General features: G+C 57.3%; 8 protein-coding genes across 8 annotated transcripts; 5 read left to right on the top strand and 3 right to left on the bottom strand.

The window, feature by feature from the left end:
* Positions 1-383: 383 nt before the first annotated feature.
* BKCO1_1800067 (aldehyde reductase) lies at positions 384-1416 on the top strand (the record flags this gene model as incomplete). Its single annotated transcript, XM_020271846.1, has 2 exons — positions 384-830; positions 880-1416. 2 exons carry the CDS (start codon positions 384-386, stop codon positions 1414-1416), a joined length of 984 nt encoding a protein of 327 aa, XP_020131461.1.
* Positions 1417-3085: 1669 nt separating this feature from the next.
* BKCO1_1800066 (uncharacterized protein) lies at positions 3086-3808 on the top strand (the record flags this gene model as incomplete). The annotated part of the gene is made up of 2 exons (XM_020271845.1): positions 3086-3554; positions 3612-3808. The coding sequence occupies 2 exons, from the start codon at positions 3086-3088 to the stop codon at positions 3806-3808; spliced, it is 666 nt and encodes a 221-aa protein (XP_020131460.1).
* A 1997-nt stretch (positions 3809-5805) lies between these two features.
* Positions 5806-7491, bottom strand: BKCO1_1800065 (carboxylesterase; the record flags this gene model as incomplete). The annotated part of the gene is made up of 1 exon (XM_020271844.1): positions 5806-7491. One exon carries the CDS (start codon positions 7489-7491, stop codon positions 5806-5808), a length of 1686 nt encoding a protein of 561 aa, XP_020131459.1.
* A 1612-nt stretch (positions 7492-9103) lies between these two features.
* BKCO1_1800064 (cbp4 domain-containing protein) lies at positions 9104-9747 on the bottom strand (the record flags this gene model as incomplete). Its single annotated transcript, XM_020271843.1, has 4 exons — positions 9104-9240; positions 9302-9413; positions 9585-9657; positions 9710-9747. 4 exons carry the CDS (start codon positions 9745-9747, stop codon positions 9104-9106), a joined length of 360 nt encoding a protein of 119 aa, XP_020131458.1.
* Positions 9748-10618: 871 nt separating this feature from the next.
* BKCO1_1800063 (chitin synthase activator) lies at positions 10619-14086 on the top strand (the record flags this gene model as incomplete). Its single annotated transcript, XM_020271842.1, has 4 exons — positions 10619-11114; positions 11167-13747; positions 13804-13889; positions 13956-14086. The coding sequence occupies 4 exons, from the start codon at positions 10619-10621 to the stop codon at positions 14084-14086; spliced, it is 3294 nt and encodes a 1097-aa protein (XP_020131559.1).
* A 2303-nt stretch (positions 14087-16389) lies between these two features.
* BKCO1_1800062 (l-asparaginase) lies at positions 16390-17591 on the top strand (the record flags this gene model as incomplete). Its single annotated transcript, XM_020271841.1, has 2 exons — positions 16390-16979; positions 17069-17591. The coding sequence occupies 2 exons, from the start codon at positions 16390-16392 to the stop codon at positions 17589-17591; spliced, it is 1113 nt and encodes a 370-aa protein (XP_020131558.1).
* Positions 17592-18265: 674 nt separating this feature from the next.
* Positions 18266-19375, bottom strand: BKCO1_1800061 (glycoside hydrolase family 5 protein; the record flags this gene model as incomplete). The annotated part of the gene is made up of 3 exons (XM_020271840.1): positions 18266-18349; positions 18407-18957; positions 19012-19375. The coding sequence occupies 3 exons, from the start codon at positions 19373-19375 to the stop codon at positions 18266-18268; spliced, it is 999 nt and encodes a 332-aa protein (XP_020131457.1).
* Positions 19376-20387: 1012 nt separating this feature from the next.
* BKCO1_1800060 (dna excision repair protein ercc-4) lies at positions 20388-23248 on the top strand (the record flags this gene model as incomplete). Its single annotated transcript, XM_020271839.1, has 2 exons — positions 20388-20462; positions 20516-23248. The coding sequence occupies 2 exons, from the start codon at positions 20388-20390 to the stop codon at positions 23246-23248; spliced, it is 2808 nt and encodes a 935-aa protein (XP_020131456.1).
* Between the last annotated feature and the right edge of the window lie 197 nt (positions 23249-23445).

Here is a 23445-nt window from a genome sequence, read left to right as displayed (position 1 = left end):
ACGAGTCGGGCGCCCGAGTGGGTGGACGCGCGGATGGGGCAGCCCCTGACTACACACGGAAAATTAATCTATCGCGGACACCCTTAACCTTAACTCCCCGCCTTACGAGTGTCGAAAACAACTCTGTTGTGACCTCACTGCACGACACGCAGGACTGGAAATGCCCATTAGTCGGGTCGGGAGAGATGGCCACGGGTTGCGTGTGCATGCGGGCAGTTCGGCTCTGCAGCGGTGCATTGTTTCTCCGGGTAGGTATGGAGGTTCTGCGACTGCTGCGTCTTGGTGACATCATCCACCACCCAACTCGCATAAAGGTGCGGAGACGACACGCCATGCATCCCCTCCCGACTGCCGTTCCCAATTGCACCTGAAATATGTCGAAAATGGTCTCATTCAGCATCGTGAGCGCCGCAGCCTTGGTCGTTGCAGCATTCGCCGCCACCGACGGCGGGCAGACGCCATTCAAGCCTCACCAGGGCGTGGCGCCCCCGCTCCTGGGCTTCGGCACATGGAACCTGAAAGTGTCGCCGGACAATACCACCGAGGCCGTCGCCCTCGCTATCCAGACCGGCTACCGTCACATCGACGCCGCCGCCATCTATGGCAACCAGGTTGCTGTCGGAAAGGGCATCGCCGATGGGCTCGAGAGGGCCGGACTGCAGCGCGATGACATCTGGGTGACAAGTAAGCTGTGGAATGACCACCACGGCGACCAAGAGACCGTCGACGCTGCGCTAAGCAAGACGCTGGAGGAGCTCGGGCTCGAGTACTTGGACCTCTACCTGATGCACTGGCCGGTGGGCTCGTCCGGTGACTATGACTACGTCGAGGTAAGTGCTGCCCGCCCATCGCTATGCAGGTGCCAATGATCGCGGGTAGACGTGGAAATCCATGGAGAAGCTTTTGCCCACCAAGACCCGCAGCATCGGCGTCGCCAACTTCTCCCCCCACCAGCTGAAGAAGCTGCTGAGGTCGTCGACCGTGACGCCCTCCGTGCACCAGATGGAACTGCATCCCTACCTGCAGCAGGAGGAGTGGGTGCAATTTCACCAGAAACACGGCATCCACGTCACGGCCTATTCGCCCTTGGGCAACACCAATCCCACCTACCGCCGCTCTTCCCAGAAGAAGGCGCCATTGTTGGTCGAGAACCCGGAGCTGGAGAGGATTGCCGAACAGCGCGGCTGCACCGTGGCACAGGTTGCCCTGGCCTGGGGGATCGAGCGAGGCACAAGTGTGATCCCCAAGTCGAGCCATGAGAGTTGGATCAAGGAAAACTTCGAGGCTGTCGAGTGCGGCCTGATCGACGCGGACATGGACAAGATCGAGAAGATCGGAGACAAGTATCTGGCGAGGTTCAACAATCCCAGCAGGTCTTGGGGCGTTGATCTGTTCGAAGGCCTCGACGATGCGTGATTGGAAGAAAGCAAGAGTGGAAGGATGCGGAAGGAAATGAGATTGCCTGTCGCCCGAAATGGCGCCAAACGAGGCGGATGGATGCAGAGAGGTGAGCGCTAAGCAAAAAGTAGCGTAATCATTTTGCGGTCGTGTTCCGCCCCATCCGTCGTCGCCTGCCTGTACAGCAGATAACTGGCAGCGGCCGGCGCAACCGTGCAACCGGTGATTGGGCGGTGTCGGTCGAGTGTCAATAGCCTGGTCTCGCCCCAATCTGTCGCAGAGGCCGCGGTATCTAATGAGTTTTGCGGCAGTCAAAATCGAAGCCACCAAGTCTGATCAGCTATCTCAATCCCCAAAGCAGCCCAACGGTCGAGGGTCCCCAGACTAAGCTTCTCCTATCAAACAGAGGCAGGGCGCGTGGCTGACCGCGGGAGCGCCGTAAACGGCTGCTAGCCCATGACCGGTCGATGTTGGCCCTCGGATCGCCCTCAAGGGGTATGACTCGGGGATATTGCTCCAACAGGCGGCGGCAAGTGCTCGAACAGCACACCGCACGCCATTTGTCTCGGCGCATGCTCGGCGAGCGAGGGCTCGACGATGGCCTGGGAGGAGCGGCATGACTTCCAGAAAACCCACGAGCTTGGGGCGGCTTCGGCTGTAGGGCTGAATTCATGCGGTGGATGCGGCGCAACCGCCCCTTGGCCACCGCATCAGCGGCCCTACCAAGCTACGCCCTGCGAAGGCCAAGGCTGATTACAATCGTGCCGCACCCGACGGTCGGATGGGTCGGCGGAGTCGCGGCCATGGCGGAGAGGCAGGATTCCGGCCCGTGCCCGCCAACGCCCCGGCCGTCGCGATTCGTACGGTCAGGAACAGGAAGATGGCGGCCCCTCAGCAGCGCCACAACGCCCCTTTTGGCCGTGGGGCCAACGTTTGGCTCGCTCCGCAGCCTTCCACACCGGCCCAGGGCGGCAGACCGACTCGCCGCGAGGATGCTGCCGGCAGTCGGGCGCCTACGGGGTAAATTCTCCGCATAACCAAGGAAAAAATGATGATTTTCTGGCCTCCAATCCAACATTCGGATGAGCAGTAGGGATTCCAAGGCCTCGCAGATTGATGTGGAGATTCTGGAAATCGTGGATCACGCTTCCAAGCTGATCGTAGAAGACGGTAATGAGGCTGGCTGCCGGTAAACCCTGCCCTGGTGGTCACCGCTCGCCAGGACGCGTGCCCCTTTGCCTCCGCATCGCAACCGCCCACGCCGCGCTCGAGGGCCGTTCCCCTGCCGCTCCCGTCGATCAGGGCCCAAAGCGGAAGGGTTCGGGATGCAGCCGCAGGCCCGTCCACCGTAGCGCTGGGCCGGGCGCGCGTTTCTTGGCCTGTGATGTAAGTCCAACTTCGCGGGCCTAGCCGCATCCGGCATATCTTCTGAAGAGCATCATTTTGGCAGCTAGTCGAGTTGGTCGAGCCCACACGACGACCATCACGGGGGTTCGCAACAGCCCGTGGCCATGGCGAGTCGACTGAGTATAAGACTCGACCGTTGAGGCGCCGCTAGAGATTTTTTTCCTCACCATCGAGCCACTCTCTCTTCCAACTCCAGCCTTTCGTGCTACAGTCACTCGCTATTCAGTCGCTCAGTCACTCTTTCGAGACCTAATAATCTTTACAACTCTAATCCGTCAAAATGCGCTTCTCGTTCGCCTCCGCCTTTGCTTTCAGCACCCTCTTCCTCGGTGCCCTCTCCGCCCCCACCGGCGGTGATGCCCTTGGTGCCGTCTCCGGCCTGACTGGCTCGCAGACCAGCCAGCTCACCAAGACCTACTCGGAGAAGACCACCACCGTCTCCAAGAACGAGACCGTCTACAGCGTCGTCCAGACCCTGTACACCAACGTCCAGAGCCACACCAGCTCCATCAACAAGACCGTGGCCGCCGTTCCCCAGCAGCCCACCGAGCAGGACAAGAAGTCCGCCCTGATCGAGGTCAAGGCCGACATCAAGTCCATCGCTTCCCTGATGGTCGACGCCTCGGTCAAGATTGGCAAGATTGAGGTCGACGCCAACGTCGATGTCTCCGCCATTGTCAACCTCGTCGTCAAGCTCGTCTTCGAGATCGTCTGCACCCTCCAGGGCGTCGTCGCCGTCCTCGGTGGCAGTAAGTTCTTTTCTTCCCACATCTCACACGCTTCACGATGCGCTAACACTTCTCCAGCCATCCTCACCCTCCTCGGCTCCGTTGTCCACCTCCTCGTCAACGCCCTCGTCTCCCTCCTGCTCGCCCTCCAGGAGATCCTCGGTGACGTCATCGCCACCGTCTGGTCCCTCGTCTCCAGCCTGCTTCCCTTCGTCGGCGACATCCTCGTCGGCCTTGGTGACGTCCTCAAGGGCGACTGCGGCTGCATCAACTAAATTGCTCCTTCTTCTTGAGAGCGCAATTTACGAGCTGTAGCGGCACGAGTTTGGAAGAGTGATACGAAAAGAGGAAGGAGCGTGTGGGATGGAGGAGTTGGGAGTCAGGTAGAAGACGAAGATGGGAATTGGTAATGCAGTGGATGCTGTTTGGAGTGTTGTGGGGAAAAGAAGAAGTGGCAGGGAAGCGGTTGGGGTTTGGGGGAGGTGTTGCGGAGCAGTGGGAAGGAGAAAGTGCAGCTTAGTACGTTAATGCTCTAATGGGTACGACTATAGAGCTTATAGAGTTGTATTTGTAATTTTTAAAAATACCCTATCTGCGGCTTGGGGGCTTTGGCTCCCACCTCATACACTTTTCCATTTCCTGCATCTAAGTGATTCTGAAGTCGCGGCATCGATACACTCAACAGCCATCGTTGTGCAATAAACAATCAAAGGTGATCGTCAAGCGAAAAGCAAACTTTCTGCAGTTCGTAATTCACAAAGATGACAGAAATTAGCCTCTCGTACCGGAAAGGCCTTCATGCGGCTCGACTCACTCCGTTCGGAAATATTTTGGCGTCTCACCGGCTTCACAATCAACCTCAGTCATCTTCTGTTGAGTGCTCCAGTTTGATGAGTTTGCCCACGGAGCCGACCGTGTGCCCACCCCGCCATATCATTAATTAACTGAGAAGTCCCAAGCTCGGCATGAAAAAATTAATGTTGACAGCCGCAACCTCGCACGTAAAGCTTTGACGTTAGGACCGATCCAGCTTTGCGATTCCGGACTGGAGTAACCATGCTTCATCTGCGGCTTATAAGTCTTTTTTCTTTTGTTCGGTAACCTTTTCAAAGGAGAGGGATGGCTGCATTCGATACTCCTGAGGCTTGTGCTAAATTTTACCCGACATCTTTAACGCGGTTTCCTCAGAGCTATCCGTTTGGTTGGAATTTTTTATAAAATCTTTCCCGGATGGTGCGTCTCTTGCTAGCCACCCGAGCCACTCGTGCAGCTGAACAGTGGTGGTTGTGGGTTGAAATTCTCGAATTGTATTCCCTCCGTTTTGATCCTGGTTGGCACTGTTTTCCTGGTCGTCAGCATGTCCCTCCAGCGCCATCGTGAAGTGCAATTATGAAAATCAAGCTTTCTGCCTTTATCGTTTCGTGGAATCCAAGGATGGCATTCCATTTGTGCGGCTTGGATATCTTCCCTTCGAGGGTGTTGAATTGGACGATGATGTAAGTAATGTAGAATGCGTTGCCCAGCCATTCGTATCGATTCCCAGGAAAGTCGATGTCATCCTTCAGGCCGATGAGTCTGGCGTTTCCCAGGCTTACTCTCTATAGACTATGAGTAGCCGAATCAGAGAAAGATGTTGTTGTCGTACGTACGTCGAGGACGGAGAAGGTATACAGGGCGAAGAAGCAGAGGGGGGGAGGTGGTAATCGAGTTTGCGCATTATACTTCTTCAATTTTCTTCTGGGTCGTATTGTATGGTCACATTTACTTCTTCTACTAGAGAAAAATTCTCAGCGTAATTACACTGGCCCTTCTCCAGATCCATTGTCGTGGGAAACATCCGACTTGCGTTCGGACACCACGCAACTTTGTTAAACATGAAAATTGTAGTGAAAAGGAAAATGCATCAACTGCTTCTTCAAGCAGGACTATAAGACCAGCAACAATTCCGGCATGAGGCAGTCCCCGAGGTATGCGGGGAAGTTGGGGCTCTGCGCACAGATTATCACACTACATGCGTAGCTTCAATACCACCCTCCGGATGTGTCAGGCTGCGTCCGGTAAAGTACTGGGCTCCCCTCACAAATAGTCATCCAGAAACCGGAAGATTCTGGATAAATTGGTAGATACGGATTACGGATGGAAGACAGTTTGACCAGTAAGCATGTTAAAATCAAAAATCATGTCGGATTGGCTAAGTATCTACATGGGACTCGTCGTCAATGGGCACGTCCTCTTTTTTGTTTTTCCACATTGAAATTCTACATCTTCTACCTCAGAACGCGGGCTGGGTAGCAAAGAAGTCGCTCAGCAATTGCACTTGCTCGGGGCTGGCCAGCGGCGTGTCACCCCACCCATCGCCCAGGTGCATCGTCACGTTCTTGGTCGGCGAGGACGTGTTCCAGTGCACCAACTCGCCGGGTCCGGTGTAAGAGGCGCCCGTGTTGGGGTCCCCAGTCTTCGCGAAATTCGCCCAGTACGCCGACATCTTCTCGGCGATGACGAAATCCTGCTCCTCCCAGGGGTAGTCGGTGCCGTAGAGGTTGTTGAGGGCGTAGCAGATCTCCGACTCGTGATACGCGCCCCGGTCCTGGCCCGGCGGCGCGTGGTCCCAGTAGTACGTGTAGATGGGGCTCTCGGTCGGGCTCGCGTCCCAGCCGTTGGCGTACAGCCAGCTGGAGACGCGCGAGGTGTCGCGATAGTGGGCGTTGAACGACATGCCGGCCTGGGTGCTGTTGGTGGCCGGGTAGAGGGCGAGGAAACGCTGGGCGAAGTCGGAGCCGTACTGGTCTTGCAGGTCTTGGGTGTACTCGGAGACGGTGATGTTGATGGGGAGCGAGGCGCCGCTTTCGTCTTTGGTGTTGCCCGTGATCAGGGGCACGTCGTTGGCGGGGCCGTTCAGCATCGTGTTGTAGTACGTGTCGGGCAGGGCCCAGTAGTCGAGCACAGCGCCGAAGTCGCCCGAGGCGGTGTTGAGCGTGTCGAGAGAGAGCTGGCGCAGTTGGTCGATGGTCGTGACGTTGAGGCTCTCCATCAGACTGACGCCTGTGGCCAGGGCGGTCGTCATGTTCCTGTAGTTCTCGGCCAGCGACGAGCAAAGCGGGTCAAACGGGTATCGGATGCCGCTCTCGACGATGGCGCCCTTGATGAGGCCCTTGGTGAGGGGGCTGTTGACCATGTGGTATGTGGCGGCGGATCCGGCAGACTGTCCTGCGACGGTTATCTGTTCGGGGTCTCCGCCGAAGGCTGCGATGTTCTCGTGAACCCATTTCACCACTGCGAACTGGTCCAGCATGGCCCAGTTGCCCGACACGTTGCGTCCGACCTCGCCTACCATTTCCGACCCCAGCTGAGGATGCGCCAGCCAGCCCAGTGCGCCACCGCGGTAGTTGTAATTGACAAACACGACCCCCTTCGCTGCCATGCCCCCGCCGTCGAACAGCGATTGGGCGGCTGATCCTCCGGCCGGATACGACCAAATCATGACGGGGAGCTTGGCGTCGGTCGAATTTGCCGCGGACCAGATGTTCAAGTTGAGGCAGTCTTCCCCGGAGGTGGCATCGCTGCCAGACGATTCCTGCCGTTTGGTGGGTCCTCCACCGAAGTTGAGGCTTCCGGATGGGCAGACATCGCCAAATGCGCTGGCGTCCAAAGTCGAATTCCATGCAGCTCTTTTTTGTGGCGGGCGAAAGCGGTTCTGACCGGACGTGTCGGCCGCGAACGGGATACCTTTCCAAACGGTGACATCCTTCCAGTTCGAAATGTTGTTGACGGGCTCGCTGTCGAATGCCGGAATGCCTTGTACTGGGCCGTACTGCGTCTGGATGGTCTCGTTGTAGAGGGCGGCTGATGCCAGGCAGGCCTGGCTAGTGACTACCGCCGTGATGACGTTTGCCTTCATGATTTGGATCGGGGTGAAAGCGGCCTGTGAAGAGACCTCGACGGCGCCGAAACGGCCCATTTATATCTTTGTTTCGTTTATGTCCGAACCTCTGGCCTTGATGTCCGAAACGCTCTCGGGGCCGACTAAAGTACAACCTGCCTATTTAGTGTGATGACGACGACTTGCTAAGCCTATATGAGGTCGATGCTTCGACTATAGAATCATCATTACGCGGCTCCACAGAGTTTGCACGAGTGGCATGAGGCTCTTTACTGTGGACTTTTAGCGATATTGTTTTCCGTGGCCTCGGTCCCGTATACGATTACGGGTGACGTGAAGCGGAGTGCGAATGCGCTTTCCAGCAATGGTACACCTCCGTAGTCGGAACATTTAACCGGTAGGCTAGTACGCACCTTTTGTTTCAATTCGTTGCCAACAGTGGTAGCGCTTTTGCTCCGTAAAAATAGGAAAAATTGGATACGCACTCTTTCTCATCGGCGAGGCATAATTCATACGCCACGCGTGGGCCATTCGAGCACCTCAATCGGCTGTGTGTGGCGTATTATTTCATCAGAGGCTGCAAGAGCTACGCTGCCAGAGCCTGGATCGCGCCTTTGATGAGGAAGCTGAGCCTTTTGAACGGTGGCGACAGAGCGACGGTGTTCGGACCAGCATTGGAGGAAATGGCCGAGTTTCAAAAGGAGGTTGAGGATGGAACAATGTAGTCTGTGAATCACGTTGTGGATGATGTGAGAAATGAGCAAAAGCAGTCGGGGCGTATTACTTACTTAAGCCGTGATAGTTGACACGGAAATATTCCCAACGTTCCGTTATCGCACTAGTGCGTCTACTGCTTTCCATTCCCCCTCGTTTGTGTCTCCCGCTACCAAAAGGTCATCAATTCTTACATGCTTTGCGACCATGACTGCTTCAGGTGCCAGCTCGGCAACAAGTCAACCCGAAAGTCCTGAGCCGCGTTGCGTCACGCAGCAGCTTTCAAACCGTCTCACAGGCCGTTGCGCCAGCTATGTAGGGGAATATAGGGTTGGCACGGGTTGGCAAGAGAGAACGAGTCATGTGAAGCCAAGCCAACTAGCTACATGGTGGAACACCATGTAAAGACAGATGCAGAAAAAAAGGTTGCATCAAGTTTCCGCATGCACGCTAGGTATCATGCATCTTCCGTGCCGACTACCGGGCCGTGTCGACGTTCCTTGTGGGCTGACCATCGCCCGAACTCTGTCTGGAAAGAACCGCGACGCTTGACGTTTCGCATTAAGTATCATTGCGTGATGCAATCGCGATCTGCGTTTAGTGCTGCCGCTACGAGGATGCGTAGAAGATGGCAAATGGCAAGACTGATAGGCGTGGTGATTACCAGATTAGGGTTGAAGCTTGTTCCTTTTTCCTCAATTCCTGTTTTATGATCCCGTTCCGTCTCATCGGCACGTCGACCTTGGGTGGATGCGCTGAGAGAGCGCAGCATTTTCCAGGTAGTGAGCGCACTGTGAGAGCACAAGCCAAGGGAAGCAGAATTCTGCAATGGAACCGATGGCGCATGGCGGGTCGTCGCATTCATGATGGCCGCAGAAGTGCTTAGCAGCGGGGGCTCTGATAGTACATGTGTTGGATACCGTCATACAGCTAGACACAAAGCAAGGAAATCTGCGAGGGGGCGAGACCACAACCTTCATTGCTCTCCAGCGGACTGCCGCATCTCTTGGCGTCTCTGCTCAACGTCGACAGCCAGCTGGCGCTGTTCGTCCACAATCTTCTGGCGCTGCAGCGCCGAGTGCTTGCGCTGTGCCTCGTCTGCGGCTTCCCAGACTGTGGTAACAGGGTCAGTGTCGAGGATAGAACGGGCCTCATGGGGCGGGGTTGGTCATACTCGGCTTGTCTGACTTGGAGTACTCTTTTAGCCTGCCGACAAAATCGTCAAAGTCCTGCTGCTTTCCAATGCGGTTCTCCAGAGAGCGCTTCTGCAGCTCCGGGTTGTATCTCTGCTACCGGGTGAGCAACTGTGCTGGCCAGGGAAACAACAGGAAGACAGATGATCGGAAGCCTGCGCCAACGAAAGTAGGCAGGCAATGCAGTGTCACAGTGATGCCAGCTCTGATGATAACCACGATGGGGGCGGCCCGAGGCATAATCGATGCAGGTAAGACGCATACCTTGAACAGCTCCTCCTCGGTTGGAGACACGTAGTAGACGAGTGCGGGACCTCCAATGCACAGCACAGCGCCCCTGTCGAACTGTCAGCGTCCCGCGGGCGATCCGGGGATGACGGTGGACCCACGAGGCGAACATCTTGAAGTAGGTCCCGAAACCAGGCATGGCAGCGGTGGCGAGGCAGGATCGGGGCGAAACAGGCACAGCGACGGCGATCAGCAGCAGCGACGAAGCGGAGCGGATTCGTCAGGTCACGCGCGGACGTGGGCGATTCAAGCTGTGCGGGTTGGGGTTGCGATTGGCTTTGGATTGCCCGTGTCATCGATTTTCGGGCTGGCGCTGTGGCGGTGCAAGTGGCGCGGAGACGCAAACCGGGCGACGGCGCCAGGCGCCTGAAATTGCACCGCGCCAGCCTGGCAGTGATTGGCCGCCGTCGCACCTGCCCTGTCTCGTGCCGCCGTCGACGACGCCGCGCCTGGAGAGGTGCGCGCGAAGCAAACACTCCAACCCGCCGTCTGCGCGCTCGCGCTCGCTCGCCCCAGTCGCTCCTTCGCGCGCTGCTCCGGACAGCCCGACCAGCTGTGCGACCCCAAGGCCCACGTTTCCGCGCCCAACAGCCGCCATTGGCCTGCGCCGCTCTCGCTCCACGACCCGACCCTGCGCGCCGGGGTGCTTTGAAACGCATCAATCTCCAGCGCAAGCTTTGCTGAGCCTCCGACACGTCCGGCTTCAGCTCCTCAATCTGGACTGTGCGCCGCTCGTAATTGTGATAGTTCCCGCTGCCCAAGCCAAGTCATGGTGATCTGCCTATAGCCGAGCAATTTCAGCATCGACTCGTCCGCCGACCAGACACGACGACAAGCCCGCAAACCGACACCACCGCCTGTCTTAAGGTGCCAAAGCGCCTTATCGCACGGCAGGCATCCCGCTTCCAACCCGACCACGCTCCTTTTCGCTATCCTCGCTCGCGAGCACACCACCGACCTGAACACCACCGCCCTTGCTCCCCCGCGCCGCCCAAGTCGCGCCGTTCGATATGGCCTACGACGCACACCAGAATTACCGTCCGCCCCCGCGCCAGTACTACGACCAGGGTGGCTACGACGACGCTCATTACAACAACAGCTATGGGCAGGCCCAGCAGCAGTACGACCAATATGGATACGACGATGGATACCAAAACGGCTATTATGACGATGGCTATGGAGGATACTCGGGAGGGTACGGCGGCGGCTACCAGCAGCAACAAGGCCCGCCGCCTCGCCAGAACGCCCCTCCAGCGGGTTATGGGCGGATGAACGGTGGGCCGCCGCCGCCGCCCCAGAACTACGCCCAGGGTCCGCCGCCTGGGGGCGCTCCTCGAGGGCGAGATGGAGGCCCTGGTCCGGCCCCCCGAGGTCGAGGAGGATACGGTCCTCCTCCAGGACGAGGCGGATACGGAGGCCCAGCACCGCGCGGTCCTCCCCAAGGCGATCCGATGGGCCGCGGGCGACCCCCGCCTCAAAATGCCCCGCCGCGTGGTGCCAGAGCACGTAAGCACATGGCGCTTCAAAATAGTTGAATTTTGTTCTGACGCCTAGACAGCAAATCGCCCGCGTTCACCCGAGGGAATGCCTTTCGACAACCCATTTCCGGTATTTCCAAACAACAAAACTCCCCCAAGGTCGAAAGCCCGAATGGTCAAGGACACCACAGCTAATGCGCCCATCAAGAATGCCCCACCACCAAATGGCGACCCGTACAGGAAGGCTCCGCGGAAGATGAGCAAGGCAAGTGATGGACCGCGCCCAAGTCTGGACAGCAGCAGACCGAATATGCCTGGATACGCACGCGGCCCTGACCAGTTCGACTACCCTCCCCCGCCGCAGCGATCGCATACCGCTAAGCCCGAGGCTTCGATTGGCGGTTTCCGCATGCCATTTGGTTCGCCCGAACAGCCCCGACCGATGCAGCGCTCGCAGACGATGCCGCAAAACTATCAGGAAGATTATGACCAGCAATGGCAGGAGCCCGGTCCAGCTCCGGGTCACTACGGTGCCAATCCAGAGAGCTATGGCCAGCGTCCTTCTACTGCAGGTGGCGAAAGACGGCCGCCGCCTCCGCAGAAAGCGCAAGCTCCCACACCTTACGCCCCGCTAAAATACCAGCCCGACAAACGCGACACGGTGGAGGAGGTGGTCGACCACTATTACAACAATCAGCACGGTCATGACCCACGCAAACCTTTGAGTCGCGAGGACGCCATTGAAGCTGAGATGCCAGACTTCGACGCTATTCCACAGGCACCTAAACATCGACGCGGCCTGTCCTTTGAAGAGCATTTGGGTGGAACCAATGCTCCGCCAAGCCATCAGCGGGACTACCCTCCTGCCGAGTCGCGCGGACGGTCTAACTCAAACTTCAGCCAGCCATTGCACAGGAGTAGATCCCAACCGGATTTCAATCGAGGCCAGGATCCCAATTACATTCATGAGATGCCTGCCGACGCCCCGCCTGTACCGCAATTGCCTCGAAGTCAGACCTTCAATGACCAGGGAGGGTACGGGTATGGCCAGGTGCCACCCCCTGCACACCCGGGAGCATCGCAAGGATACGGACGTGGACCACCTGGACAGGCTTACGGCGGTATGCCACCGAATGGTATGGCTCGTGGCACTCCTGGCCCTCCAGGTCCTCCAGGTCCTCCAGGCCCTCCAGGTCATGGCATGCGTCCGTACGGAGGTCGACCCGACCAAATGCAACGCAACGCTACAGAAATGTCGCAGGCGTCTGATCCTGGACCAAATGGACGATACAACAACGGCCCTCCCAATCAGCCACTCCCTGATCATAGAACACGCGGTCCACCATTACAGACAAATATGGGACCGCGTGGACCGAACAACATGATGAGCCCGGTGGACCAGCGCAACAACATGATGAGTCCAGTAAACAACACGAGGAGCCCCGTAAATCAGCGGGGAAATAACATGATGAGTCCTGTCGACCAGCGAGGCAATAATATGATGAGTCCAGCCGACAGCCGCCCCGTTAATCCAGATGCTCTCCCGCACCATGCTACGCCAGTCCGTCCCGGGCTGCAGCAGCCGGGTGGGCAGCAGGCGCCGCAGCAATCGGGCAAGCCTATTCCAATCCGTCAACACAATGTTACTCCCAACCCGGATGTACCTGGTGGCCCGTCTCCCTCCGCCTCCCAAAGGAAAGCTCGCCGCGGGTCTGACCCGATTACCATGGACAAGCTAGTCAGACTCCGGAACGACGCTGCCGCCCGTCCGAATGACAGAGATATCCAGCTGCGCCTTGCGAAGAAACTTGTCGAAGCTGCTGCTGTGTTGGCGGATGAGGGAGGTCGTGCGGATCCGAAAACGCGCAATAAAAACCGAGAGCGTTATACGATGGAGGCACACAAGATCGTCAAGAAGCTCGCCCACAGCAAACATCCGGAGGCTATGTTCTACTTGGCAGACTGCATGGGATCTGGACAGCTCGGGCTGGAGCGTAGTGAGAAAGAAGCTTTCTCGCTGTATTTGGAGGCAGCGAAGCTAGGACATGCTCAAGCAGCGTACCGTACTGCTGTTTGCTGTGAGATTGGTGCTGAAGATGGCGGCGGCACCCGGAAAGACCCGGTCAAGGCAGTGCAATGGTACAAACGATCAGCAGCTCTCGGGGACACTGCTGCCATGTATAAGATGGGCATGATCCAGCTCAAGGGCCTCCTGAACCAGCCAAAGTCCCCGCAAGAAGCCATTACCTGGCTCAAACGCGCGGCAGACCATGCCAACGAGGAGAACCCACACGCGCTGCACGAGCTCGCGCTCTTGTACTCGAACAAGGCCGGGTCCCGCGACGCCGCTGCTGATGTCGTCTCTCGCGACGAGCAGTACTCGTTCAACCTTTTCAAGAAGGCTGCCGAGTTGGGCTATAAGTTCTCGCAGTTCCGACTCGGAGAGGCGTTCGAGTACGGCTATCTCGGTTGTCCGATTGATACGAAGAAGAGTATCGGGTGGTACACGCGCGCGGCGGCTCAGGAAGAGCATCAGAGCGAGTTGGCGCTGTCAGGCTGGTATCTGACCGGATGCCAAGGCATATTGGAGCAGAGCGACACTGAAGCGTACCTCTGGGCGCGGAAAGCGGCGTGCGCGGATCCGCCGCTTCCAAAGGCAATGTGAGTGCCCTTCAATCTTGTCACCCTCCAGGAGACATTCAGTAACGTATCTTTAGGTTTGCCATGGGATACTACACCGAAGTAGGAATTGGGTGTCAGAGAAGCTTGGAAGAGGCAAAGCGATGGTATGGCCGGGCAGCTTGTAAGTTTCCCCCGTTGCTAGTCTCGCATGTTTGTACGGCGTCACTAACGACTTTGCTCGCTGCAGCATACAACTTCCCCAAGGCACGCGAACGTCTGGAGGAGCTCAAGAAGGGCGGTGCCAAGGTCCAGAAGGGACGTGAGCGCCTGTCCCGGTCTAACAAGGAGCAGCACGAAGAAAATTGCGTGGTGATGTAATTTTCCTTTCAGTGTCGATTTGATCTCAAATGTCCTTCATCAATATTGTTGAGTAGGACACGAAAGCGGTCTCTTGTAAATCTCGGCCCACGGAAGAGTTTGGCTCGAGCTGCCTGGGAATCCGTCACTAAGTTCTTTGATTTCTGAGTCTCAGGGTTTGAGACAAGTATACCACAAAGTCAAAAGCACAAAGGGATGAGGTTGAGAAACTCCACATAGTTGTTTGTACGATTTTTTTTTTACCTGAAATGGCGGGTTGGATGGGAATTGGCATGGGGGCATCAGGCGTATTTATTCACTTTCCTGTTTCTTGCGAGTCATACTCTCCTTACTTTGTGCTTGTTTTGCTTTTTTTATTTTTTTCAAAGGTACTGAACGAACAATCTAATTGGAGGGGGCGCAACTGGCGTGGCTAATGATGGGGAGCGTGGAGGATACAGCCGCCAGGGGATGGAAATGATCTTTTTATACCAAATTTTCCATGCGGTTTGAGGTGGGGAGACCTGAAGCTGGGGTGTCGGAGGATGGACGTCGGCCTGGCGCTTGCGGCATCCTGGAATGAATGATTGAGAAGTGGTCATAGTCGATGCATTCTGGTCAGTCTTTAGGGTCCGCCTGACGACGAGGTGCTCAGTGACGGTTCAGTGCATGTAGCCCACAGCGTGCACAAGTCGGCCCGTAGACTGGACAATGTACGCTTTGCGGTGTTTGCAGAGTTGCGGAGCGAGCTAAGCGCTGTTTCTGTTAGGTCATCCTCGACTCCCCCGTGGGCAGCTGTGGCATCCAGTCCCCGCTGTTGCAATACCAGACGGACCGACCACGAGGTTATAGACGTCTCTCGTATACACGATAATAATTCCGAGGCTGCAGTGCGCCAGAAACGCCGAAGGTTGCCCAATGCGGCACGTCTGCAGCGAAGATCGACAGCAAGAGGCAGCCAGACACGGTCAGGACGCGGGTGCCAAGCGCGACGGACGGCTGCAAGGCGAGCACATGGGCGGCTCTGCTGCTCTCGCCCTTCGCGCCAAGCGTCTAAGCTCCAGATCTTCGAGATCCAGGGGTTGGCGGGCGCCCAAAACCTACGTCAACCCGCAGTGGATTGCGGATCCGGAGGGGTAATGCCAACACCACGAAAACCGCTCACGATGTCTGTCCGCCCAAAACGTTACGTTTCGGCGCGGTCTGAGCTGGTGGCGATTCCGGAGCCCGGGTTTCCGTTTGTCAAGGCGTGCAATGCGCCCTGGATGCGATCGAGTTTTCCTCGTTCGTGCCTGACGCCGACGAGGGACGGGTGGTTTTCCATCGTGTAAAGTCTTGGTTTGGAGATGCACATCAATTGCCGGGTTGGGGAGCGCAGCCTCGCACGTGTGCCGGCCTCGCGCCGATTGGCGGGAGGGTTTGGGTGTCCGATCGGTCGGCAAAAGCATGCCCACCCGCCCGCCGTTCCCTATCTCTCCCGCCTCTCCATCGTGGCTGTCGTCCCCGCCGACGCCCCGGCGCCCTTGGCTCACTTATCGCCGCTTCGCGTAAGCACAACTGGCCGCATTGACACCGCCTCATCCGACCTCGCCGCCTACATTTGCTTGCCGCCGTGGAGAAGCCCGGCTGGGCGACGAACGATAAGGGCGTGGCTATGCATTCCATCAAGCAATTGCTTATAGCAACACCGGCAATCGGGCGGATGTGCAATGGCGATTGCCGACCTGTCCAAGCCATGCCGCTGCGCTACGAAGCCAGCCAAGAGCATCCTTCTTCAACAAAAGTCGTTCTTCTTCCCCCATCGGGCTGCAGTAGTCGTACCTTGCGCTCGGCCCTGCACCAGCCAAGGCCGATCGAGCCTCTGGTTTCTGGCCATGGCTCACCTCTCGCCCCCCCCGCAAGGGTACCTGAGCTGCAAGGCCGGCAGCCAGGAACCCCACGCCGCCCAGAAGATAGCTACCCGCAGCTCTCGGCCCAGCTCCCGTCCCTTGTTTTTTTCTTTGCTCTCCCGATTTTAGTGCTCCTTGTGCCAGTTCCATGACACAATGGCTGACCGACGTAGGCCGCGCACCGTGCGCGCTTCACTAGCTCTCGGCATGGATACTACCGGGGCGGGCTGCGATTGACACGGCCTGGCATTGGGTGGGCTAGAAGAGTCAGTGAGTGGTAGGCACTGCTGCTGTCTCTCGATATCCAGTATAAATACCTGTGTGCAGAGCCGCCCAGGCTGCTGCTTTCTGCTTCACCTCTCCAGCTCCAGCTCCAGCTCTCTTCTCTCTCCCCTCCTCTCCTCTCCCCCTCCAAATCACCTCCATCTGCCACCCATGCTCTCCTCAACCTTCTCGGCGGCAGCCGCCTTCGCCGCACTCCTCCCCACCACCATATCCGCCTCGCCCCTCGGCCAGCCCATCTTGCCGCGCCAAGTGCTCGAGCAGCCCAGCATCAACGCCTCCCTCCCCAACATCACCATCTTCGCCACCGGCGGCACCATCGCCTCGCAGGGAACCTCGTCCTCGCAAACCGTCGGCTACCAGGTCGGGCTGGGCGTGAAGGAGCTGGTCGATGCCGTACCTGACGTATTGAATCTGGCCAACGTGTTTGGTCAGCAGATTGCGAACGTCGGATCGCAGAACGTGAACTCGTCGATCCTGCTGCAGTTGGCGCGCAACGTCACGGAGGAGCTGGAGAAGGACGACGTGCAGGGCGTCGTCGTGACGCACGGGACGGACACGATGGAGGAGACGGCCTTCTTCCTCGACCTGGTGGTGAACAGCACGAAGCCGGTCGTCGTCGTCGGCGCCATGCGTCCCGCGACGGCGCTGAGCGCCGACGGCCCGCTGAACCTCTACCAGGCCGTCAGCCTGGCGGCGAGCGAAAAGGCAGTGGGGAGAGGCGTGATGATCACGCTGAACGAGTAAGTTTCCAACCGCAGTCTCCCTCGAGGAGCTCTACCGCCACTTTTCCCTCCGCAAAAAGGGGGCAACAAACGCTGACACCCCACAGCCGCATCGGCTCCGCCTTCTACACGCAAAAGAACAACGCCAACTCGCTCGACACCTTCTACGCCACCGAGCAAGGCCAACTCGGCTTCTTCATCAACCAGATCCCTTACTTCTACTACACCGCCGCCTCCGTCCCCAACAAGCCCAACTTCCCCCCCTCCCCCACCGCAACGACCCTCCCCACCGTCGCCGTCCTCTACACCCACCAGGACGACGTCGCCGCCCTCGTCCCCGCCGCCGTCGCCGCCGGCGCCGCCGGCATCGTCTTCGCCGGCAGCGGCGCCGGTTCCATCGACGACGCCGTCAAGGAAGCCGCGAGCGCCGCGTTCAATGCGACGGGTACGCCCATGGTCGCGAGCAGGCGCACCCCCGATGGCTTCGTGCCGAAGGAGGATGTGGAGGATTGGATGGTGGCGGCGGGTTGGTTGAACCCGTCCAAGAGCCGCATTTTGTTGCAGTTGGCCCTGGATGCGGGGTATGGCGTCGAGGAGATTAGGGAGACGTTTGATGGGTTGCATCCGTAGATTGGTTGTGGTCGGGCTGTAATATTTGTGTTTATTTCGATGGGGGCGGAAGAGGTAATAATGTCGAGCTGAATGTGTTCTGATGACCAAAATAGAAATAATGGAAATGAGAAGGAATTACTTTATCATGTCTTTGTAAACTAAATTTGGAGATTGTTATGCACCTATGGACGGACTCGACACCATCTTTTGATGGTATATGTAGCTTCGCAATTGCCGAGTACAGTCGTCTGCTGCTGTTTCCATAGCGGATGACAAAATATTTCGGCCCGCTAGGCTTCGTATAGGGTTGTATGTTATCCTACGTAGGTAGTTGAATCTAATGTCTGGATGTAGATGTGAGCCTTGACGGGAACATATCCGTCCGGACATTCAATTCAACTACCTACGTAAGTTAGATACAACATCTTCCAGAGAATAACGTCAATTTCTGTTACCACCCGCAGTGTTGATGCTGCTTCGATGCGAATCGGTGGTCAATTGAGGAGGCCCCAATCACTTGTCGTTGGTCACAAAAGTAATAAGAAGTAAGGTTATGACAGTGCTAAAGTATTCCCCGTATTTTTTTTTTTTAAAAAATATGTGTGAGAAGAGAGGTTTAAGAATATATACAATCGAAGCAATCACCTATCCCGCAGAACACTACCAGAATCCGCTCAAAGGTCGCGAATCGTTTAGGCGTAAGAAGCGAGGGTGTCGAGGTAAGCGGTGTAAGCGACACCATCCGTAGGCTCCATGCTGTACATGTAATCGCCCCACTGTGCAGGCCATTAGTACAACCGCTCAAACAAAAAAAAAGGAATGGAGACACTTACCCAGGGACCGGCCGCCCACCACAAAGCACCCTCCCAAACATCGCTGTTCTCCTTCATGTAGTCGAGCATGCCCGAGACGGCCGTCTTGCACTGGTCGTTGTTGCCGCCGGCGAACTCGCCCAGCAGGCCCTTCTTGTTGTTCTCCTTCAGCCAGGCGGTGGCGGCCTCGAGGCGCTCCTGTCCGATGGTGGTGCTGACGCACGTCTCGCTGGTGCCGCTGCTGTCGCTGTCGAGGTACTGGTGCATCTGGTAGATGAGCTTGTCCTGCGGGTCCGTCAGGTCGCCCATCGAGCCCGAGTTGCCGCTCGACACCCAGCTCCACGCGCCCGTCCACGAGTTGCCCTCGGCCGTGATGTACTGCGAGGTGGCGCCCGCGGCGCGGATGCCGTCGATGCCGGCCTGGTTCAGGCTGACGACGAGGTCCTGGTCCATGTCGTGGAACTCGTTGTTGATGTCGAAGATGACCTTGGTGTTGTTGGCGAACTCGGAGGCGACGTTCGTCCACCAGGTCTTGAAGCCTGCGGTGTCCGTGATGATGTTGCCGCTGAAGCCTGAGGTGGGTTAGTTTTATTGTGGTTTGAAGCGGAGGTGGGGGAGAGTCTTACGGCCATAGTTGTGGGGAACGATCATCGCATAGGCACCCTTGTTGGTGATGTAGTTGACTGTCTCCTTGAGATCGGCAAGGTAGTCGGCGTCAAGAGAAGCAGTCATGGAGTTTTGCGTAAGTCTTTCCATCAACACATTGACACGGAAAGTGTTGAGATTTTTGGCGATGAAGGTATCAATGGTGCTGAGAGTAGGCCAAACGTAGTCCGTTCCTTTGGTACCGATGCCTGATCCGAACTCAGGGCCGGACTCGTTGATGCCGAGGAAAGTGAAGGTTGAAGCCCGCTTCTCCTCCTTGTTCTGCACCGGCGCAGCCAGCGCAAGAGAAGCCGAACCGGCGACGAGGATATTGGAAACACGCATGTTGAAAGGCGAATGCAAACGAAGGACTCGGCAGTGATAGAAAAAAGCTTGACCGGCACAAGGGAATTGGCAGTGGTGGAGAAAAGCTTGACCGGCTGGGCCATGTCTTATTTATACGGCATTGCACAAATGAAGTCACGCATGCTGGGCCGACCAGCCTATCTAAATTCAAGGAGTAGGTAAAAGTGAGCTAAATGTCAGGCAAGCAGAGGAACGCGGGCCGGCGGTGTTTCGACTAATCTTCCGGATGGATTGTGGGCAAGGGGCGCATCCCGGACCACGGCCAGCGTTTAAGTGGACGGGCGCCGCCATCGGCGCTCTCTGCAACAACAACGGGTCGCACGGTCTCTCCACAGTGGCGGGCGAACATGGTACCGACAGTTGATTGCCGGGGGTACTGGGTTGGGGATTAGCTGAGGGGGCGGCTCGCATACAGGTGTATGTCGTGCGTGGCTGTCTGGCCATCAGCCCAGTCCGAGGTAGACTCCCGTAGCAATCTGGGATGGAGGCAGTCTCTCGGAGTCATGCGTTGGCCCCAAGGGCTGTGCCCCGCGAGCCGTCATCTCCGCTCGGTGCTCGGACAGGGGCGGGGGCGTATGTTTGACCAGTTTCCTCGAAACTCGAGGCTCCCAGAAACAAGCCGGCCGCTTCATCTGCCCGCAGGTGATGCGGAGAAGCATGCGCGCACAAGAGAGGCGATGCTCAAAGATCGAGTGCTACTCATGTATACATAGTACAGCAGACGGAACGCGTCCAACGGCGGGCGGTGGGGCGGGAAGACGGGCAGCGAGCCGGCGCGAACCTGACGCGGACGGACCTGACTCCCCACAGAATGCGCGAGGGCGTTTCAGAGCGGTCGGCTGGCGCGATGCTGTGATGTCGGCGGGCGGAGGAGCCAAGGCCACGGCCACATGCAGCCAAGCGCCAGGCGCCAGGCAGGCGCGCGGGCCGCCAGAATCTCGTGTTCGCGCGCGTGTCGGCGTGACACCCATCATCATCCACGACGCGCCCGATGCCCGGCGATGAGAAAGCCCCCGTGAAGCTCTCGCTGCCGCTGCAGTTCCAGCAGGACATCTTCCAGGACCTGGTGCGTCTCGCCCGCTTCTGCTGCTGTCCGTTCGGTGCTGACGTCGACTGCAGCGCAATGAGGACCAGCTCGTCATCCTCGCCCGCGGCCTCGGCCTGCTGCGCATCGTGACCAACCTCCTCCACGCCTACGATGCCGCCGGGAACAACCTCGTCCTCCTCGTCGGCGCCGACGACCGCGAGAACGGCTGGATTGGCGAGTCGCTGGCCGAGCATGCCGCCGTCAGCAATGCCCCCAAGGCCCGCGGCCTCAGCCTGGTCAACACCAACATGATGAGTGTCGGCGCCCGCGAGAAAATGTATTCACGCGGCGGCATTTTCAGCATCACCTCCCGCATCCTCATCGTCGATCTGCTATCCGGTCTGCTCGATCCCGCCACCATCACCGGCTGCGTCGTGTTGCACGCCGACCGAATAGTGGCAACATCGCTCGAGGCTTTCATCTTGCGCATCTTTCGTCAGAAGAACAAAGCGGGATTCCTGAAGGCGTTCTCCGACAATCCCGAGCCATTCGCTACCGGCTTCTCTCCGCTAGCCACCATGATGCGCAATCTGTTCTTGCGCCGGCCCTCTCTCTACCCCCGCTTCCATGTCGCTGTAGCAAAATCGCTTGAGGGCCGCCGGAAAGCTGAAGTGATCGAACTGGAGGTGCCCATGACTGACAACATGGCTGCTATCCAACAGGCGGTCATGGAATGTGTCGAGGTGAGCATCATCGAGCTTCGGAAGAACAACTCTGGCTCTCTAGACATGGAGGACTGGACGCTGGACAGTGCTCTGCACAGGAACTTCGACGCCCAGATCAGACGTCAACTGGATCCCGTGTGGCACCGCACAAGCTTTCGGACACGGCAGATAGTCCGGGATCTCTCTCTGCTCCGCCACATCCTCCATGCCGTCTTGGCATACGATGCTGTAGATTTCAACAAGTACTTGGACACTGTCATTGCCGCCTCGTCTCCGCCGCCCGGATCAACACGGATGAACCAGTCACCGTGGCTGTTCCTCGACGCTGCGAATACGTTGTTCGAAACTGCTAGACGTCGTGTCTATGCCGGCAAGCTCAACGACGCTACCACAACCAACACTTCTAATGAGGTACCCGAATCGCTCAGACCTGTTCTTGAAGAATTGCCAAAATGGCGCATGCTTGCTGAAGTTCTGGAGGAAATTGAGAGAGATTACTATTTCAATCCTGTCCCGCAGGATGACTCAAGCGGCGCCATTCTCATCATGTGCGGTGACCACAGCACTTCCCGCCAGCTGCGTGAATACCTACAAACCATGCGTGTCAGGTCCGATGAGCCCGAGGAAAAGAATGAGGACCAAGAAGCGAAGGGCCCGTCCGCTGCCTTTATGATGAGACGGAAGTTGCGGAACTACATCAGTTGGAAGAGAGACTTTAGCAAAGTCAGCGCTTCTCTCTTCGCAGAGAACAACAAGGTGATCAATAATGACACCCGCAGTGGACAAGCCGGACCGGGAAGGGCACCTCGGAACAAGAGACGACGCGTCCGCGGCGGAGCGGCAGCTGGATCCGGTCCGTCTAGAACCGTGATGGGGGAGATGCAGCAGAGCTTCAATCGTGATGCTCATATGCAGAGCCTTCTCACTGAACTTCAACCCACGGGAGAGGAAACCCAGCAGAAAGGCGAAATCGCGGCGGACCCACTTGAAAACATGGAGGACTATTACGAGCTGTACGAGATGAAAGAGCTGCTCGTAATCCACCCATACGACGGAGACATGGATGAGCATGTACTGGAGGAAGTACGGCCTCGTTATGTCATCATGTACGAGCCAGACGCGGCCTTCATCCGACGGATAGAGGTCTATCGCAGCTCGCACACGGATCGAAACGTCAGGGTGTACTTCATGTACTATGGTGGGTCCGTCGAAGAACAACGCTATCTCAGCGCTGTCAGACGTGAAAAGGATGCCTTCTCCAAGATGATTCGTGAAAGGAGCAATATGGCTATTGCCTTGGACAATATCAACATCCAAGATCCGCAAGAGGCTTTTCTCCGGACAGTCAACACCAGGATTGCCGGTGGCGGTCGTCTCGCCGCCACCGCAACTCCCCCACGGGTGGTCGTGGATGTACGCGAGTTTCGATCGTCGCTCCCTTCCCTGCTACACGGTCGACAAATGGTCGTCGTGCCATGCATGCTGACGGTCGGTGACTACGTCCTCACGCCCAACATCTGTATCGAGCGTAAGAGCGTCCAGGATTTGATTTCGTCCTTCAACAATGGCCGCCTGTATAACCAAGCCGAGACGATGCTCCAGCACTACAAGAACCCTATGCTGCTCATTGAATTCGACCAGAACAAATCATTCACGCTCGAACCATTCTCGGACTTGAGTCAGTCGGCTGCCGCCGCCGCAATGGCCGCTGCCCCGGACCTCCAGGCAAAGATTGTCATGCTGACGATTGCCTTCCCCCGTCTGCGCATCATCTGGTCCAGCTCACCGTATCAGACTGCCGAGATTTTTGAGGAATTGAAGAAACAGCAGGATGAGCCCGATCCTGTCAAAGCAGTGCAGATCGGGCTAGAGGAAGGCGAGGATGCCGAAAGCAAGACGTTTAACCAAGTGCCACAGGATATGCTGCGTATCGTCCCTGGTATTACGGGAAATGAAAAGATGCTGGAACGGGTTGCGTTCAGCGTGGGCAGCGTTTTTGAGCTGGCCAACATGACAGAGGAGGAGCTGAATCAGCTTTGCGGTAGGGAAGCAGGAAGGCAAATTTTCAGGTTCTTCAATCGCGATGTGGTTGATGATTAGCATGTCGAAAAGTATGGTAGCAATCTTCAAAATCTTCGAAGCTCCAAGCGTAGTGTTCCTGTGAGCGGCAAGGACTTTGAAGTTCATGGCCTCTTAGTCAGGCTGTTCGGCCGATGACCATCGACTGACTCGCTAATCTTTCAAGATTTCCAAATGTTGCAGGACCCGACACTCCCAGTTCCATGAACATCTACGTG

The sequence above is a fragment of the Diplodia corticola genome (assembly GCF_001883845.1).
Source record: "Diplodia corticola strain CBS 112549 chromosome Unknown scaffold18, whole genome shotgun sequence".
Classification (NCBI taxonomy): domain Eukaryota; kingdom Fungi; phylum Ascomycota; class Dothideomycetes; order Botryosphaeriales; family Botryosphaeriaceae; genus Diplodia; species Diplodia corticola.
This window is presented reverse-complemented; position numbering and strand designations above follow the sequence as displayed.